The sequence below is a fragment of the Pogonomyrmex barbatus genome, unplaced genomic scaffold (genome assembly GCF_055798465.1).
Source record: "Pogonomyrmex barbatus isolate J1 unplaced genomic scaffold, ASM5579846v1 scaffold7, whole genome shotgun sequence".
In the NCBI taxonomy this organism is placed as follows: Eukaryota; Metazoa; Arthropoda; class Insecta; order Hymenoptera; family Formicidae; genus Pogonomyrmex; species Pogonomyrmex barbatus.
In genome coordinates this window covers 3607526-3624878 of record NW_028297171.1, presented here as the reverse complement: position 1 = coordinate 3624878, position 17353 = coordinate 3607526, and the positions used below count along the sequence as shown (strand labels likewise).

Genomic DNA, 17353 nt, shown 5'->3' with positions numbered 1-17353 from the left:
CAGATTTACGAATAGCCGTAATACAATTGCAGGGTCATGTATAGTTCTAAATTGGACCCAAAGCTCGATCTTGATATAAACGGAATACGTGTCCAAGGATCTTCTTCTTTCGGGGTAATTACTTCTATCAGTAATGTTCTAATGGTACTCTCATACCGAAATTGTCGCACTTTGAAATTTTGAATATGTAAAATATTCAAATGAAATGTAAATTACGAAGTAAACTCACTGTTTAAATTATTATTAAAACAAGAATGTACGTATAAAAGACATATATGTGTATTAAATAGAGTTAGTCAGTCGCAGTTCTCTGTGCAAGCAAAGCGGGATAGAATATGCATCTAATCTAAATGCAAGTTGACACGAGTCTCACTTCTTGATAAGGGAGTAAGGGGGTGAGGGAGTTCTACAGTGTCCTTGTGCATGTTATCGGGGCGAAACGCTCTCTCTGTACGGAAATCTAGCTAGTAATTATCCCTAAGTAACTGCAAGTATGGACGGAGTAAATCGTCGTATCGAACCATATCGGTCACCAGTCGTATGATGAATTATCAGCGTTGCCTTGTCACAATCGATTGAGCAATTCAGATTTCCTCATGTATCTTTGATGATATTGTATGGATAACTTTTGAAACCTTTAGAATATAGACTATAAATATAGACTATAAATAGACTTTTGAGGAAGATTATATTTATTTCAGGAGTATCTGCAATTTATGTTTTTACATAAAATTAAAAAATTTTTAAGGTGGTTTAAGTATTCTTTTTTTTTAATGTCAAAAAATTAGTGTCTGAGCGATTATCCTTGTATACATTTTCGAATTTTCTTTAATTTCATGTATAAAATATATGTGAAATGTTTAAATGAAATGTAAAGACTATCATGATATCATGCTAAGAAGATAAAAATCGTAACTGCTAGTTTCACTGGTCTCAAACAAGTTTTATTTCGATAAGCACGTACAATTGTCAAACGCCGAAACTTCTCTCATGTGATAGTTTCGAGAGCAAAGAGCTCGTCAAATACACATGGGAACTACGATACGTTTACGCGATTTTACCGTTATTTTCATGTTCTCGAGAGGCCTGGTCTTTCAGAAACCGTCTGAAAGACGGTTCTTTTTCTGAAAAAGAGAGAAAGTTCTCGTATCGCCGTTAAATCCTCATATTCCTTAGAGATTCGAGAAAAGGAAGTCCTTCGACTCATATTGATCGATTACAAAGTTCTTCTCACATGGAAGAAAAAGAACATAATATAATGACTTTTTACATTTCGCTTCAATGTTGTAATTTTTATTGTCGTACTATTATAAAATAAACAGTATAAATCCTCCGAACTTGTATAATATCGTAAGCAAAAAATATAAATATATTAAAAATTAAAAATATTACAAAGCAACAATTAGCGAACAAAATTTAATATATTGTAATTTTTAATGTACCAGATAATGTGTTAGATATTTTACAGAAAACTTATAATTAATTTATTTTATATTTAATTTATATTTTAAAGAGGGAGAATTAATTCATTTACATATTTTAATAATGGAAATATAAACTTATACATGATATTCTATATTATATTATACTATATTACATATAATTTTGCGATTGCACTTGCCGAGATCTTAAATTTTTTTTTTTAAAAACATTATGGTTTTTTTCGTAATAGCAAATGTATGTTATAATCATAACATACTTTTTGGATAAACTCACACGTATCTAATTTTCTCGGCTTGCGTTCCGGAAAATATATGTATGTTGCAAAGTACAAGAAATCTTGCACGATTCGCTTACTGCATAGTGCCTCTCTTACAGTCTCATTATATATTACAACGAAATTCTAGAGAAGACTGTAACCATAGATGTAAAAGTGTCGCGAAAAATAATGTCGCGTCCAGAGTGCATAGTATTGCGGAAACGCGATATTGTGATACGAGAAAAAAATTACAGTCACCAAAAAAAAATCAGAAATACGATATACCATTTTACTATTCTTTTTTTTTGCATTCATGTAAAAAAAACAATAATTTTAATTCAGATTTAGTGCGATATGTTGGATTAAATGCAGGATGTTCATCAAAATTAAATTATTATACAAATATTTTTATTTATAAAATATTTTTGTGTTAACGGGACAAGAATAATCAAAAATGATGATCACCATGTATTATGTTTATTTGAATTTTTATTTTTGTTTCTTCATGTAATATTACCAAAGTAGCGGTAAAGTATTCATCGCATATAGATCTATATGTGATAGGTGTTTGTCTGCCTCGAGTACTGAAAAAGAGTAGTAGAAAAAGTGACTCCTGGTCAATAGACCTTTTCTCATTATTCGGAAAAGCATTGGATTAGGAATAATGACCAGATGGTATTGCTTTTAATTTATCTATTTTCTGCAGGGAATTGATAAAATATTTCTCGTCTTGCATAACAGAATTATCTAAATGACTGATATCTTTAGACATCGAAAATCAATAGTGCTAACTAATGGCGTTTCCATAATTGAAACTGTACTCCGACTGTTTCGTGACCAGCGCGCGGACTTGAATTTCAAAGTAATATCATAGAAAGCACTTAGCCCACTCGGACTTGCCTTCTCGGCAATATGGGTCATGAATATTCACTCGGATGGTCATTGTTATGATACTTGATTCCACTTACAATTGATCCGCTGCTCCACGTCCCGCGCGTACATAACACACACATGTCCGACAATGTAACGTGCGAGACTTTTGTCGCCGATCACAACGGACGTTACAACCGACAACGCGGACAAAATGTCCGTCTCGCCGATCGAAGTACATAGTGAAGAACCAGTTAACGAAGCTAAAGTAATATCGATGCGCCTTAATTAGCCGCATCTCTCGCGAGCGCTCAGATGCATACATACCAATTATGCTCATAATGATCCCATAGAAAGCTAATGTGGCGTGAATGAAGTTAATCTAGAGTACAGATCTATCGGATCGATTGACGTTGCAGCGTATCCTTCCCGTCGCACGAGAGAATTTTATAAAACGTTACGTACGTTCGCGCCGCGACGTAAAATTAATTAATATAAATTCGCGAAGCGACAGGTCTCTGATTTATTAAGGATTTAATTCCGAGATGTAGCGCGTTTATCTCAAAAATTCCCTCGCTACTCTTTTTCAATAATTAATCCTGATCCTCCTGGGATATTAAATAAACCGATAAAATATGATTATTAATTTCTGATCGCGGCCGACCTCACATTGGCGCCGCGAATATTCGATTCAGCGCAAATTATCGGGCGGAGACGCGTAATCCGGTCGCCCGGAGAAACACGCAGTCATTATCGTATTTTAATGCATCCCGAGTATAATTAACGCTTCTATTTTACATCGTCACCTCAGATTTTAATTAATTAATGTATCGGTGTGTATCCCGCGTTATAAGCTGCGTCGAGGATACATGCCGCAGACGGAAATTAAATGATGCACTCCGCGCTGCGCTGCACGCGAACGGGATAATAAACGGGCGCGCTGCTTTAATTTTAATGTACACAGGTGTGAGAATCCATCTTCTAATTCACTCCGAGTAAAAATATCAATTTGCTGCGAACTGTTCCGTGCGTTGTCCTGAATGCAAAGGGAACAATTCTTCTTTTCACACGTGCTGACAGAAAAAGAAAAGGCAAATCCTTTCCCTCCCTTAAAAAAAAAAAAAAAAAAAGAAACAAGGCCATTTGGCGTAATTAAATGCACACCCGCTTTATCCTAGAAAAACTTGCCATATATTTCCGCCTGATAAACTCATACATCATAACGCACGAAAAGGGGGCGGCAACTGCACTCTCGCGTAATCACGATTTTTCAGTTTACTTAATTCGCTTATATCGCGTTGCGTTAATTTCTCGCTCTTTACGAAGAAACGTCCACGCAAAGCCAAATTAAGTATGTAATATCTGTGTAGCGGTTAAAGGGATGAGATGTCTACGTCACGCGTTTCTTAAAATACGAATACGCAGCAGCGATAGACATTCGCGCAGAAACGTGCTATGCCGAACACGCCTAGTGAATGAATAAAAACTGTTCGCGGATTTTCTTTGAAAACTCTGTAAAGCGAGGTCCTCTCTGAGACGGCCTTCCCACTTGCGCGTGTTTGCCTTGTGGAATGTTGTCGAGCACAAACGAGCCGGGAACTTTCTAGTCGGGGATAGAGAAATCTGCGCTGACAAAGCACGGCGTATGATATATTCCTTTGCCTTTAAACAACAATGTGAACTTTCACGATGGGTTTACATTTTTCACAACTGTAATCTCATACATTGAAAAAAAATCATGGGGGATACATGCGGGAGTTTTGTGATTTGCGTTCGTTAATACCCGGTTGTGCGAAATAATCCGCTGTTCCAGATTTGCATGATCGATAGGTAGTTCGAAAATTGCTGTGCAAAACCAAACCGTGTGAAATACGGTTGTTCGCGTTGACCGGGCACAGTTTCTGATTTACACTGAGTCTGCAATCGCCACGTAGCTAAATGAAATCATGATAAGGGTTTGCATAGTTAATGCCTTCGTAAGAGCCATCGTGCAAATAAAATCCCCGGATAAATCCCGGAACAATGCCGCCGCCATAGAGAATAGACGCAGTTCTAGGCTTTTCGCATTATATAGATATTTACGGGGCAATTTAATGAAATTCGAGGGAGGGCGAGCTTCCCTGGATTTGTAGGAATTTACATAAGTAGCGAAAAGCATATAAATTGAATCCGATCAAAGGCGTAAGGAGCGCATAGAGAAACAGAGAGAGAGAGAGAGAGAGAGAGAGAGAGAGAGAGAGAGAGAGAGAGAGAGAGAGAGAGAGAGAGAGAGAGAGAGAGAGGGGGGGGAGGCATTCTCGTTTGCCTCTCTACGCTTTGAAACGTTATCGGTTTGCTTGCGTACGGCATTTTTCATTCACGGTGCACAATGCGCAAATCGAGCACCGTGAAGGGATTGAGCTTTTTGATGGTCCCGCCGTCGTCATTGCCGCACTGGAGATAACTCAATTTTTTATCGTTCCTCTGTTGCAGCACTGTTTCGCGATATCGTACAGGAGGGAGAACCAACGGCAATACGAGTTAAAAGCGGCCACAGAGACGGACTGCAAAGCGTGGATCGATGCGATACGAGAAGCTAGGTAACGACGGCTCGCGCCCCGAATTGAAGATCTAGGATTGAAACGACGCACGCTTGATACCTCGATTCACAGAGATTCACCATTCCCGTAAATCATCGCGATCACTTCGACGACACTGAGCGCAGCATGCTTGCGTTCTGAAATGTCTCGAGGCTCCTCAATTAAATTCGCCGCCGGTCCACGGCGGCTTCAGTCAGCTTCGTCTCGTGAGAATCGAGTAAAGAGCCTCGCCGTTATGTCGGTCTCGCAGCTATTGAACGTATTGAATTGACATCGCTGAGCTTCCCTGTTATCCCTTTTCCGAGGAAAAATTAAATATGGCATCGTCAATAAGTTCCTACGGCTTCGTGAAATTTATTTCAGTTTCAAGCAATTACCCTCTTTATACTTACGTTGTATTCTGTTATCAATATTCATAAGCCGGTAGATCAGAAAATATGAATCTCAATAATAATAATAACACGCACGATGTAAAAGCTTTATTTATTCGGCTGCATTATAAGTTATAAATATTTAATTATTAATCTACATAATTGTTTGGTATGTCACGCGACGAGAGGAAAAAAAAAAGTGTTTTATTAGTTTACGAGCGCGGACGTGCCGTTACTCAGTTCTTTTATTCAGCCACGCGTATTTAATAAGTCTTCTCTTTTTAATGAAACGGCAGCACAAAGTAATCTTAAGTCTTGCGATCGGAGATTTATGCGCGTTCACTTTTGTGGAACGGAAGAGGAGAAACGCGCGAGCTAACGGAATAATACCGCGGAATGGACATTGTAGCTTGCGGTGTAATAATTAACTTTGTTCTCCAACACATCGCTCTATTTTATCCGCACTTCGCTGTAGATTCTGCACTTGGTCTATTATTCAGAAGACTCCCTTAATCTCGTTGATGTGCTGATAAATACGTTTACGGGCACCGCATTAACATCGAGCCGTCTCAGCCACCACCTCTCTATTAATCCCGGCGTTGTAATTTGTGCACATTAACGCCGAAGTAATCTTCATCACATTATCAAACGCGTCTTACGGAGCAGAACTAGCCGTAAACCGCTGGTTATTAACCAACCCCTGATTATTGGAAATCCCCCCAGCGAAGGGGGCAATCACGATGTGACAATTTTACAAATGTATTTTATCCGTTAATGCAATTCGTTCAAAACATTTCCGGTAAAAGTAGAAACAGTTAGACTAAAAAAAGAGAGAGAGAGCTTCCTGTTTCCCTTACTTTTTTGTATGATAAAAGGTTTCGTGTAAATTTCTCTCCGCTAACAATTTTTACGGCTGCAATTCGTCGACTCTGTTTACAGATGCGCGCGGTTAGAAACAAACCAAGTCCCGTTGGTCATTTTTTCGTCGCAGGTGCTTCTCCTGAGGAACGTGATCGTTCCGCAGGTGCTCGCAGATGCGTCAAACATCGTTTCTAATGCTCGGTGTCGTGCCATGCACGTGAGATACTCTTACGTGAGAAAAAACGGTAGTCACAAATTTCGCTACTTTGCTCTGACACTTCGCAAGATTACTGAGAAAGAAATAAAAGTTATACATTTATTACACATTCCGATCTATTATTAAATCGAATACTTCATTCTTGCTTCATTTTTTTGTAAATATCTTTTACCCGTTTAATCATTTGAAACATTATTTCTTTATTAAATATAAATTCTCTGTGACATTCTCGGATATTTTGCTTACTCTATTTCGAGTTTAAAAAAAATTATTATTTATTATTATAATTGTATTGGTCTTCAATGCAAATTCACAAAATTCAGAGAAAGTTCATTTACGCCTTTCTATATAATTATCGGCCAGGACGTGAGAAATCTCGCAGATAATATCCTCGTCGCTTGTATGATGCAAAAAAATATTACGTGTATGTTTCATTTCTTTTAAATATTTCATCACGTGAGAAACTACATTCCCTCCTTCCCGCATAGTCCTCGTTTTATAAGCCGACTTATACATGTTCATATCCCAGCGGAGCGGCTTCTCAGATTACCGCTATCCTGCACCGTAATATGCATAGATAATGACTATCCGCGTTACTTTAGCAATTCTCCCGTACCGTGCTCGAAAATACAGGGTTGATACTTCTTCGAGTATCTCGTATCACGCAGAGGTCGATCAATACCACGATCATTTTTTTCATATAATGTAGACCACCACGTTCGAGCGCTTGTATTGCGTAAACTCAAGCAGAGCTTCTTCAAAAACATTGCCGTAGATGAGCTCGTATACTATGTACTTGCATGGCATAGAGAGACATGCATGTAAAGTAACTTGATTAAAATTTAAGTTAAACTAGAAGGAAATATTTTATATGCCTTATGAGAGAGACACTACGCTCCGCAATGTTTGCTCGTTATAAGAATTCTAAATTAAAGCAAGTCAAGGTAACTCTACGAATATCTTAGTAATAAACATCAAAACAAGATGTACGTTACGCAGAAGTATATCCTGCTGATTGCATTGATAGTTTAGATAGTACAAGATTATATTATAATTTTGTAATAATATTTAGCATGAAAAAAATATATATCTTTCGTGGTGTATCTTTCCTCTCACGTGACGCGTTCCTCTCTAAGGAAAGATACTTTATGCCTTGCTTCGGATTTCGTATCATTTTACGAAGTTGGGGATTCTAAGGCCGAAACCCCGCCTCTTTTCTAGATTATGCCACGATAAGACATAAATGTCAAATGTTCAATTTATGAGAGAAAGAAAGAGAGGAGAGAGAGAGAGAGAGAGAGAGAGAGAGAGAGAGAGAGAGAGAGAGAGAAGGAAGGATCTTAAGAAAATTCATCAATTTGTTTGGCATTAGAAAATTTAGTAATTTAATTTTATTAAAATAATTTTCCAAGAAAAGTATAAGCATTATATAGATTATAATTACAAATATTACCTCTCTGGTTTCTCTCGAACAAATCTCCAGCCCTGGCAGGGGCAGAAAAATAATTTCCAACCAATTATTCTAAATTTTAATGATCATATTTTTAACATTAAATAATAATGTAAATGTTTATTTAACACAGTATATACTGACAAAATATTAAACATGAATGAATAGTCAAATTTTACTATTGAAAATTATTGTTTTCCACCATTTTCAGTTTTAGAAAAATCGACTTTTGGCAGAAAAATCTGAAGGTAGTAATTGTGATTTAATAAATTTCTTTTTTATTTATGATATATAAAATTTTTCAACTTGAAATCATTTTTTCCTTAGAAAAGAATGCAAATTTCTGATAAAAATTAAATAAAAAAAAAATATATATATATATATAGATATAACAAGAGATATATATATATATATATATAACAATAGAATATATATATATATATATATATATATATATATATAATAATAGACAATCAAACTACGTACGCATGCAAAGTTTTGTTTCATCGGTTCTCAAATCGTTAAAAAATATTGCGAAAATGTTGCGAATTTCATTTCTCTGCCGCCATACGGTTGCAGATAAAAAAAAACCCGTAATTTCGTTTCCGCGCAAAATTCCCGGAATGTGCACTCTGCACATTTTTCCAGGCCATGTACGATCGTACGTTTTATTTTCCTTTGTACCACGATTCTCCGCTTAAATAACACTTTTTTTAAGCGCGGCACACGAGATGCAGGCATACACACTAACAATAAGTCTAACTCAGTTTTCTTTTTCTTGGGTATTGATTTTCTAGCTTCAACAAATTGTTGCTACAAAAAGAGGAGCTCGAGCAGAAGCACCTGCACCTGTTGCAAATCGTCGAGAGCGAGAAAACAGCCAAGTGGCAGTACACCCAGCAATGCGAGGACTTGGCGTCGGAAATAAAAAAGCTTCGAGCGGAGGTCAGTTATATCAGCTGCGTTATATTTACCTCATTTTTCCCCGTAATTTTGCTCTATGCTGCGTGAATTTTTATTTCTACCGACTACATTTTTACATGTATTACGAGTAGATCGTTCGCAATGAATAGTTAATTTTTAATAAATCTACATATCGCACGAGGAATTTTACACCTTGTTTTTATTATTGATATTAATACATACATGTGTAATAAAATATTATATAATAACGGACGTAAATAAAATTCTTGCAATATTTTTTTTTGAAAAGTAATAAAAAAAAAATTGTGTCTTTATATTTTATATACTTATTCTTTTCCTTGCGATATAATGTCACAAAAATTAGTTAAATTAAATTATCTCATGTATCCCGTGATACGATTTTAATTTCTACTGATAATACATATTGAAGTATTTTCCGAGGTACTTTCGAAATTAAAATTTAAATTGAGTTTCACGTTTTAACTCGAGTAAACTTTAATCCTTTCGTTGATTTCACATCTGCATTTTAATAATTAAATTGATAACATATTAGGGCTAATGAAATTGTTACGTTTGTAAAACAACTAAAAATGTTTCATCCAAGCGTTCGTTCAGAATTTAATCCAAGTCTCCTTGATTTGAGCATCCTCATCTGGCTTACCTTAAAGGAATACAGGAACATGTTTGCGCACGGGATTATTTCGTCTATGGGATTATGGTTTTCTCGTGGTGATTCTCGTTACAGCTGTGCGCTCTAAAAAAGGAGCTAAGGCCCTCCGTAGTGTCGATGTACACCAGTCGACCGGCGGTTCAAAGAACCATGTCGCAAGGTACCGGAAGTTTGTACAATACATTCCAGCCGTACGGTAGCAGTGCTCATGGTTCCGCCTGCTTCGCTCCCGGATTACGTGACATCACGGAGGGCTCCATCGAAATGCAAAAAGTCAAGAAGGTCCAGAGCTTCTTCAGGGGCTGGCTGTGTCGACGACGTTGGAAGCAAATTGTGGAACAGTACATCAAAAGCCCGCACGCTGAGAGTATGCGCAAGCGAAACAGGTAAATGTTTTTGCGTTCTCGTACGATAATAACATTCAGTTTGTTTGTTTTTCCATTAATAGTCATTTTCCGTGCTTTCGCTAATTTCCACGAATTGCGTCTCATATAATCATGTGAAAAATAATCGCGATGCAAATTAAATGCAAACTTTGAAAAAGATTTAAATTGTTGAGCAGCTTCTTTTCATAATTCTTCTGTCTCTATGACAAAATGATATACCAGATAAATTATATATAAAATATATATAAATATATATCTTTTTTATTCTTTTTATTCTTTTTTATAATAAAATAAAATTATATCCCCTTTGTTATCATATAATAACTTTATGTAATATATTTATTCCGCCAATGAAATGAAATTTATCATTGTTCTTCTCCCGCTGAGAAATTTTCTCTTAATCAGCCGATATTCCCTCATATTTCATTCATTTATGATACAACAACAATAAAGCCGATGGTTATTGGCTTTGTTTAATTTGTGCTACCAAAGGTATTGAACGCGTGCCCTACTATTTCAGCCTGGTATTCCAAATGGTGGAAGCCGAGGAGGAATATACGGAGCAAATGGAAATTTTAGTGAGCTGTTTTCTGAGGCCTTTCAAGATGGCTGCTAGTTCAAAGAAACCCCCATGTAGTCACGAGGATGTGAATAGCATATTTTTGAATAGCGAAACCGTTCTGTTTCTCCATCAAATCTTTTTGAAGGGTCTCACTTCGCGTATGGAGAGCTGGCCCACTTTAGTTTTAGGTATGGACTACTTGAAATCACTTTAAGTAGTATAAATCGATGTATTAGACGACGAGTTCATATCCCTAATAACTTAACAAATCAAAAAGACAAAAGACTTTTTCTACGCAAGCCTCTACTATTTTTTTCTTCTAACAATATTAATTTATTATGCAAATTATTATTTATGCATATTTTGTAATAAAAAAAAAACAATGTGGATGTATCACATATCGATCGATCGCAATCGGGTATGTCACGCAGGTGACTTGTTCGACATGCTGCTACCGATGTTATCCATATATCAGGAATACGTGAGAAACCACCACTATAGCCTTCAAGTGTTGACTGAGTGCAAGCAATCGTCACCGTTCGTGGCGTTGCTCAATAGATTGGAGAACAAGACTGCCTGCCACGGACGATCCCTGGAGACCTTTCTAACGTATCCCATGCATCAGGTAAGACTGTCACGCGCGGAAATCAATGCAGTTCTGCATGGAACGCCGAAGCCCGACAAAACACAAACGTTTTTAAAAAATCACATCTATCGTTTTATATTACTGTTGCTATGAGAGGAGCATGGACTCTATATATATATATATATATATATATAGTAATATATAAATATATATAAAATATTATATATATTATATATGTATATATATTATATATAATATTATATAATATATATATATTACACACACACACACACACACACACACACACACACACACACACACACACACACACACACATATATATTAACGTGGCATTAATTTTCTCGCGTTGTTCTTCCCGCAAGAAATTCCCGGGCAAAAAGGAAGATAGAAAAATGGAATGATCACAGTGATATGAATACCTCTTTGGAAACGATCGATTGTATGAAATAGTTTGGAAATTCCCATGAATATTGCATGAGATCTGACGAGATCTTATAAAATGAGTGGAATTGATCCGGAGAATATACATTCCATCGCGCCCTTCCGACAATTTTCACAGAACGCGGAAAATTCTTTTTAAATTTACTGGCGAAATATAATTAATATCTGTTTTTTTTTTTTTTAATATAATGAGATATCTCTCGTATGCCGCACTCCTACATAATTAATTTTTTTATTTGCACCTTTTCTCTCGGAAAATTGAAACTTAAAATTTATTTGACGAGCTTTATATCGTGTGATTATTCTCCTAATTTTTTCTTCTTTTTTTTTTCTGATTTTAGTGGAACTTGAGCAGAAGTTCCTTAATCTAGCTACTTACTTTATTCGTTTAGATTCCGAGATATATAATTACTTTGCACGAGTTATTGGCGCACACGCCGTATGATCATGTGGAACGTAAGAGTCTCCAGAACGCCAGGCAACAGCTGGAGGATCTCTCGAGGCAAATGCATGATGAGGTATTTGTCAATTAATCAAAGTCAAATTAATTAAGTAGGTATCGTCTTTTGTCCTGGATCTAAATATTAATCCGATATGTCTCATCTTTCAGGTCAGCGAAACTGAAAATCTGAGGAAAAATCTAGCCGTGGAGCGAATGATCGTCGAAGGGTGCGATATTTTATTGGATGTCAATCAGGTCTTCGTCAGACAGGGTAAGTGCATTTGTGTTCTTTCTAATAATCGTATATATCGCAAACACACATTTCGGTCTTATTTTTTTAAATAAGACTCGTCTCAAGTAAAAAATTAAACATCGCAACATATTAAATAGCGCAATAGATTCGTGTAAAAATAAAACAGTCAAAATTATTTCGCATTTTAGCGATGGCACTTTTTATTCTATTTATCTCTAAACGAAATCTAATAAGTTTCCTATTGCAATGCAAAAATTACAGCTACTGTATTTTCCTCGAAAGATTATTTCTGCATTACGTATAGAAAAGAAATCAAAGATTACAAAATTTAACGTACTTTGCCAAAGTCGATAAAACCGAGACTGCCAGATAACTCGCGTATCCTTTCACGGCTTATCCCTGGCTGGGAAACTCATTCCTAAACTTGATCGCTGTCGGTAAAACTCAACAGACCTCCTCGTAGTTAGGGATAACGGAGAGAAAAGCGGAAACACGGGTCAAAGGGCGCAAACGCACAGTTGCAAGTTCAGAATCGATTACGCGACTTGGTCGATATATTTTCGTACTCGGACTCATCTCGATCCTGCGCAATGTGTCCTGTCAGGGCCGAAATGCTATTCTACCACTAATGGGTTTCCGTCAGGAAAATTTTTATGCTAATACTATTACATAACTTTGGATTATGAATTACAATACGATGGCAAATGAGCGGAATAATATCATAAGATTGCGAGAATTGTAATTTTATCAATCATTTCAAGTTTAATTTGGAATGAAATGTCTGATATTCAGTTATAACTTTAAGTACTAAAGACGTTCAAATTTTAATACAATTTAAATCTTATGTGTGTTAAAAATATTGAACAATGAACTAAGTATTGAAATGGGGGGATGTTTAAATTAAAATTAATATGTATATGTTAAAAAATGAAAATTGTTATCTAAAAGATAGAAGAATGAAAAATTAAAGTAATCTTAAACGAATAGAATTGCATAATACAATATCGCTAAAAATCATTTTTACTAAAAATGGCAACATACTAAGTAGTATATAACAAAATTATTTCAATAAGAGTCTCATAAACCGGTCTTATAAACACGATCCTGGCAACCCTCGTGCTTGACGCCACATCACATGGTAAACGTCCCTTGGTCGCCAGAGCAGACCATCCGGCGAACGTCATCACGCAAACATCCTCCGTTTCATCGCGACGTTGAAAAATCAATCGGCGCGAACGTCTCATTCCGCTCGAGGGCGAAAATTTGGAGAATCTGTCTCTATCCGCGGGAGATATTCGGCGACATCGCGACTATCTAAAGGTCGACGAACGAACGCCGAAACAACCGGCTGCCAATCCGTGGCATTGCCATTTTGTCGGTCTATCAAACCGGCTCGATGCACATGAGAACCATGGGAGTTTGGCAACAAATCTGTTAAGTGTAGCTTAGATAGTGAAGAAGACGGGACCAAGCGATGTGTGTGACGTTGGTATCAGGGACCAAGGATAATCGGGAATATAAGAATCAGCTGTAGCTGTTTTGTCTGTATATAAATAAGGTACATGTGTGCTGTTGTATGAAAAAAAAAAAAAAATCTCGGTTGAAGACTTTAAAAATGTTGACGTTAAATCCTGCACATGATCAAGCTACTCACAACTTATGACAGACAACCACAAAATCGTTTTCCTCAAAAAACCGACTTGGTTTAAAAATAAAACTGCGGAAATGTAAATATACAATATGTTTATAAGTATGCGTATTTGTTACGTAAGAAAGAAATATCTAAGCTTAACTGATTTAGCAATTTAACTGTTATGTTATTTTTTTTTAATCTTTATGTAACGAAATTTATTGGATCTTATCTGACTTTTTTCACTTGGAAAAGGCTCAGTGATAATATCGAAAACTGAACTCCACGAAACAATGCCAATTTCAATTTCTGTATTGACGTCAGCAACACAACCCAAGCACGATATTGCGTATTTCGCGTATTCAGCGCGATAACATGTAACGCCATTGCTATTTTTAAACCCGCATCGGCAGCTTTCTTTAATTGTATCGATTTTTTTCAGAAAGGGCGCAAAATTAAATCGGTATTAAAATTGACACGCGATGAAAAAGATGAAAGTATTTCTGCCAATGAGGTGCTGTTTTCTTTGACGAAGTTTGTTCCTTCGACGATTAAAAATTTTTATTAATAAACGAGGGACATGACACTTTACATAAATTTGATCGGCGAATTTCAGGTACGCTCATACAACTCATAGACAAACCGCGCGGTGCGCGAAGCAGATTAAGCGCTACTTTCGGCGGCAAAGCCGCAAGCGACAAAGAGGCCATCAGACAGTGCTTCCTTTTCTCAAATCATTTGTTGCTGACGACGCGTCAATCCGACGATGACGGCCGTTTAAATCTGGTCCCGCAGATCGGCAAGATACCCCTTTCCGATGCGGTGCTAATTGAAGACCCGAGTGACCAGAGTGTCACAGATGATGATGGTATATATAATTATTTAATTATTAATAAGCTAATGATCTAATTTCTTGGATCTTCTCCTTAAATAGGAGATCTTCCTCTTTAATTAAAAATTGATTATCGATAGGGTAAAAAAAAAAAGTCATACTCGGCAAAATTAATTTACCTCGTGTATAATGCGAATTTTTTTTTGTACATTATTTTAAATACATTTTTTAATATGAAACTTCGTATATAAGTTATATTGCGAGTCATAATTATTTAGACCTTCCTGGGTTTTCGCCGTGTCGAGATACATTATTATATTGTGAGGCGTCCCAAATGATAGAGATCGTGACAATTTATTTAGTGCTACAGAGTAGCGATTAGTGAACTAATTTTAGGAATGTCAGTATGTTCGATGTCAAGCGGCATTAGCGAGAGCAGCGGAAGCGGTAGCGGCAGCGGCACTTCCCAATTGCAGAATCGCGATTTTAAGATTGTACTCGACATAAAATCTGGTGGACCGCAGGTGACTGTTCACTTAGTGGCGCCTACCATACAAGTAAGTGCACATTGCAAAATTCATAAACAATTATTATTGTTACATAAAATTACTACAATTGTCACTTATACTGCTTTTTGGCATAAATAATTTTTTATTTTGAATTTCTTTGTATAAATAACAAAAACTTATGTATCAGAAAAAACAAGACTACGAATACTGCTCTTAGTGCTTTAAGTATCAATCGGTATACTTTGGTTTCATATTCGAGCTGTAAAATTATATGAAGTAAATAATAAAAATGACGAAATTACAAGATTTATAAAATTATTCTTGCTTCTGTTATTACATATATATATATATTACAAAATTTTTTGCAGGAAAAAGCAGCGTGGGTCAGTGACATCAGCCAGTGCATGGACAACGTTCATTTCAACGATTTGCTTCACGGATCGTTGTCGGATACCAGCTCCGTCACGATGCCGCAGTCTATACGAAACGATCCGAAATTATTCAAGGATGATGTGGACATCAGATTCAGCCGTACCTTGAACTCTTGCAAGATACCGCAGATCCGTTCCGCGACGCCTGAGCGCCTGTTGCAGCGACTGACCGACCTCAGATTTCTCAGTATCGATTTTCTCAACACATTTCTGCTGACGTATCGAGTATTCACCGACGGCGTCACAGTGCTGGAGGCCCTCAAGAAAGTTTTCTATGATGCCGAGCCGCCTGACGCACAAATGCCCACTGGATCCCTCGTGTAAGTATAAATATTACAAGTTATAACAATTATTAGCTTCAAATTAATTTAAAGATGTAACTTTAGGAATTAAATAGCGGACTATGATTATATATAAATTAATTGATTTATCAAGAGATTTGATAATATATTATATGTAATAAAGAACTGTTTTTTCTTTTGTGAAATATTATTTTTTACTATTATCTTTTTAATTTTAGAAAACGTACATTATTTCTATATGTTAATAATTATTCTAAATACGGTCTGATTTATATTTTTATATACCAGATCTCTAGACGTATTAGGAGCAAATGCAAGCGAATCGCAATCGTATTCCGAGGATCGAAGAAAAAGTAGCATTTCACCGAGACGGACTAGTGGCGCAAGCTCGGTATCAGGTGCGTACATTAAACTTCATAAGAAAACTATCAAGCAACAATTAATATATTATTAATACAAAATAAATAATTAATTGTGGCGTTTAATTATTAATCGTAGGATATGGATCAGAAGTGAGCGATAGCCGTGACGCGAAATCCTTTGACGTTAATGCGAGTGGATACAATTCGAAAAGTCATTGGCGTTCTGGTTACAAAAAGCGTGAGTCTCTCTAACACATATCAGCTGCGTTCCGATATTTATTGTTAATACTAAAAATATAATCTGTTGTATATTTATTATAGATTTTCAGTATTGATAATGAATATCGAAACGCAACCATTTCGAATCCCCTTTGGAGCCTCTCCCCGGAGCTCTCGAATTTGAATCAGCCCTCTATTGCCACTATTATAATAAAATATTATGTAGCTAAACTTAACTGAAAAAAAAATTAAATAATTGCGCAACGGAATAGAATTTAGAATTTCTTATCCTTAGTGGAAGAGGAACAACCTCTTGGACTGATCTCCGAGGCTCCGGTAATAAAACGTAGCCCAACATCACAAGCGTCCAGTCCATCCAGCTCATTGCAATCTCCAGTCATGCCGCGAAAAATTAGCATTCGCGTAGATAACAAGGACGAAAACGATGACGGATGTCATTTAACAATACCGAAAGTAATAGCCGTGTCATCCAGTTCCGAGACGCTCACAGGTATCCATGCATTGATATCCAAGCCCGCAAAGTTACAAAATTTTATATAATATAAATTTATTTGTTCATAATAATTCTTATCCTAATATCTTTTTTAAAATTATTCGAATATTGGAGAAAGAAACTCTCCTTTTTCTTCGTCTCTAAATATTATATTTATATTTATATTATATAGAATTATGTATATGTATGTATAAAATATATATTTCATCTATTATTTAATAA

The 17353-nt window shown here is 36.1% G+C and overlaps 1 protein-coding gene across 5 annotated transcripts in view; it reads left to right on the top strand.

The window, feature by feature from the left end:
• Window positions 1-17353, top strand: part of LOC105428051 (ras-specific guanine nucleotide-releasing factor 2) — a 53895-nt gene that overhangs the window by 23281 nt on the left and 13261 nt on the right. For 3 of the 5 annotated variants that reach the window (XM_089083101.1, XM_089083098.1, XM_089083100.1), the window contains 13 exons: window positions 5042-5148; window positions 8845-8992; window positions 9717-10027; window positions 10548-10777; window positions 11021-11214; window positions 12030-12155; window positions 12248-12350; window positions 14579-14830; window positions 15191-15351; window positions 15672-16054; window positions 16325-16434; window positions 16535-16636; window positions 16913-17128. In XM_089083101.1, the coding sequence (XP_088939227.1) occupies window positions 5042-5148; window positions 8845-8992; window positions 9717-10027; window positions 10548-10777; window positions 11021-11214; window positions 12030-12155; window positions 12248-12350; window positions 14579-14830; window positions 15191-15351; window positions 15672-16054; window positions 16325-16434; window positions 16535-16636; window positions 16913-17128 (2443 nt within the window). The remainder of the gene's footprint in view (window positions 1-5041; window positions 5149-8844; window positions 8993-9716; window positions 10028-10547; window positions 10778-11020; window positions 11215-12029; window positions 12156-12247; window positions 12351-14578; window positions 14831-15190; window positions 15352-15671; window positions 16055-16324; window positions 16435-16534; window positions 16637-16912; window positions 17129-17353) is intronic. The other 2 variants (XM_089083099.1, XM_089083102.1) reach the window with 2 other exon arrangements.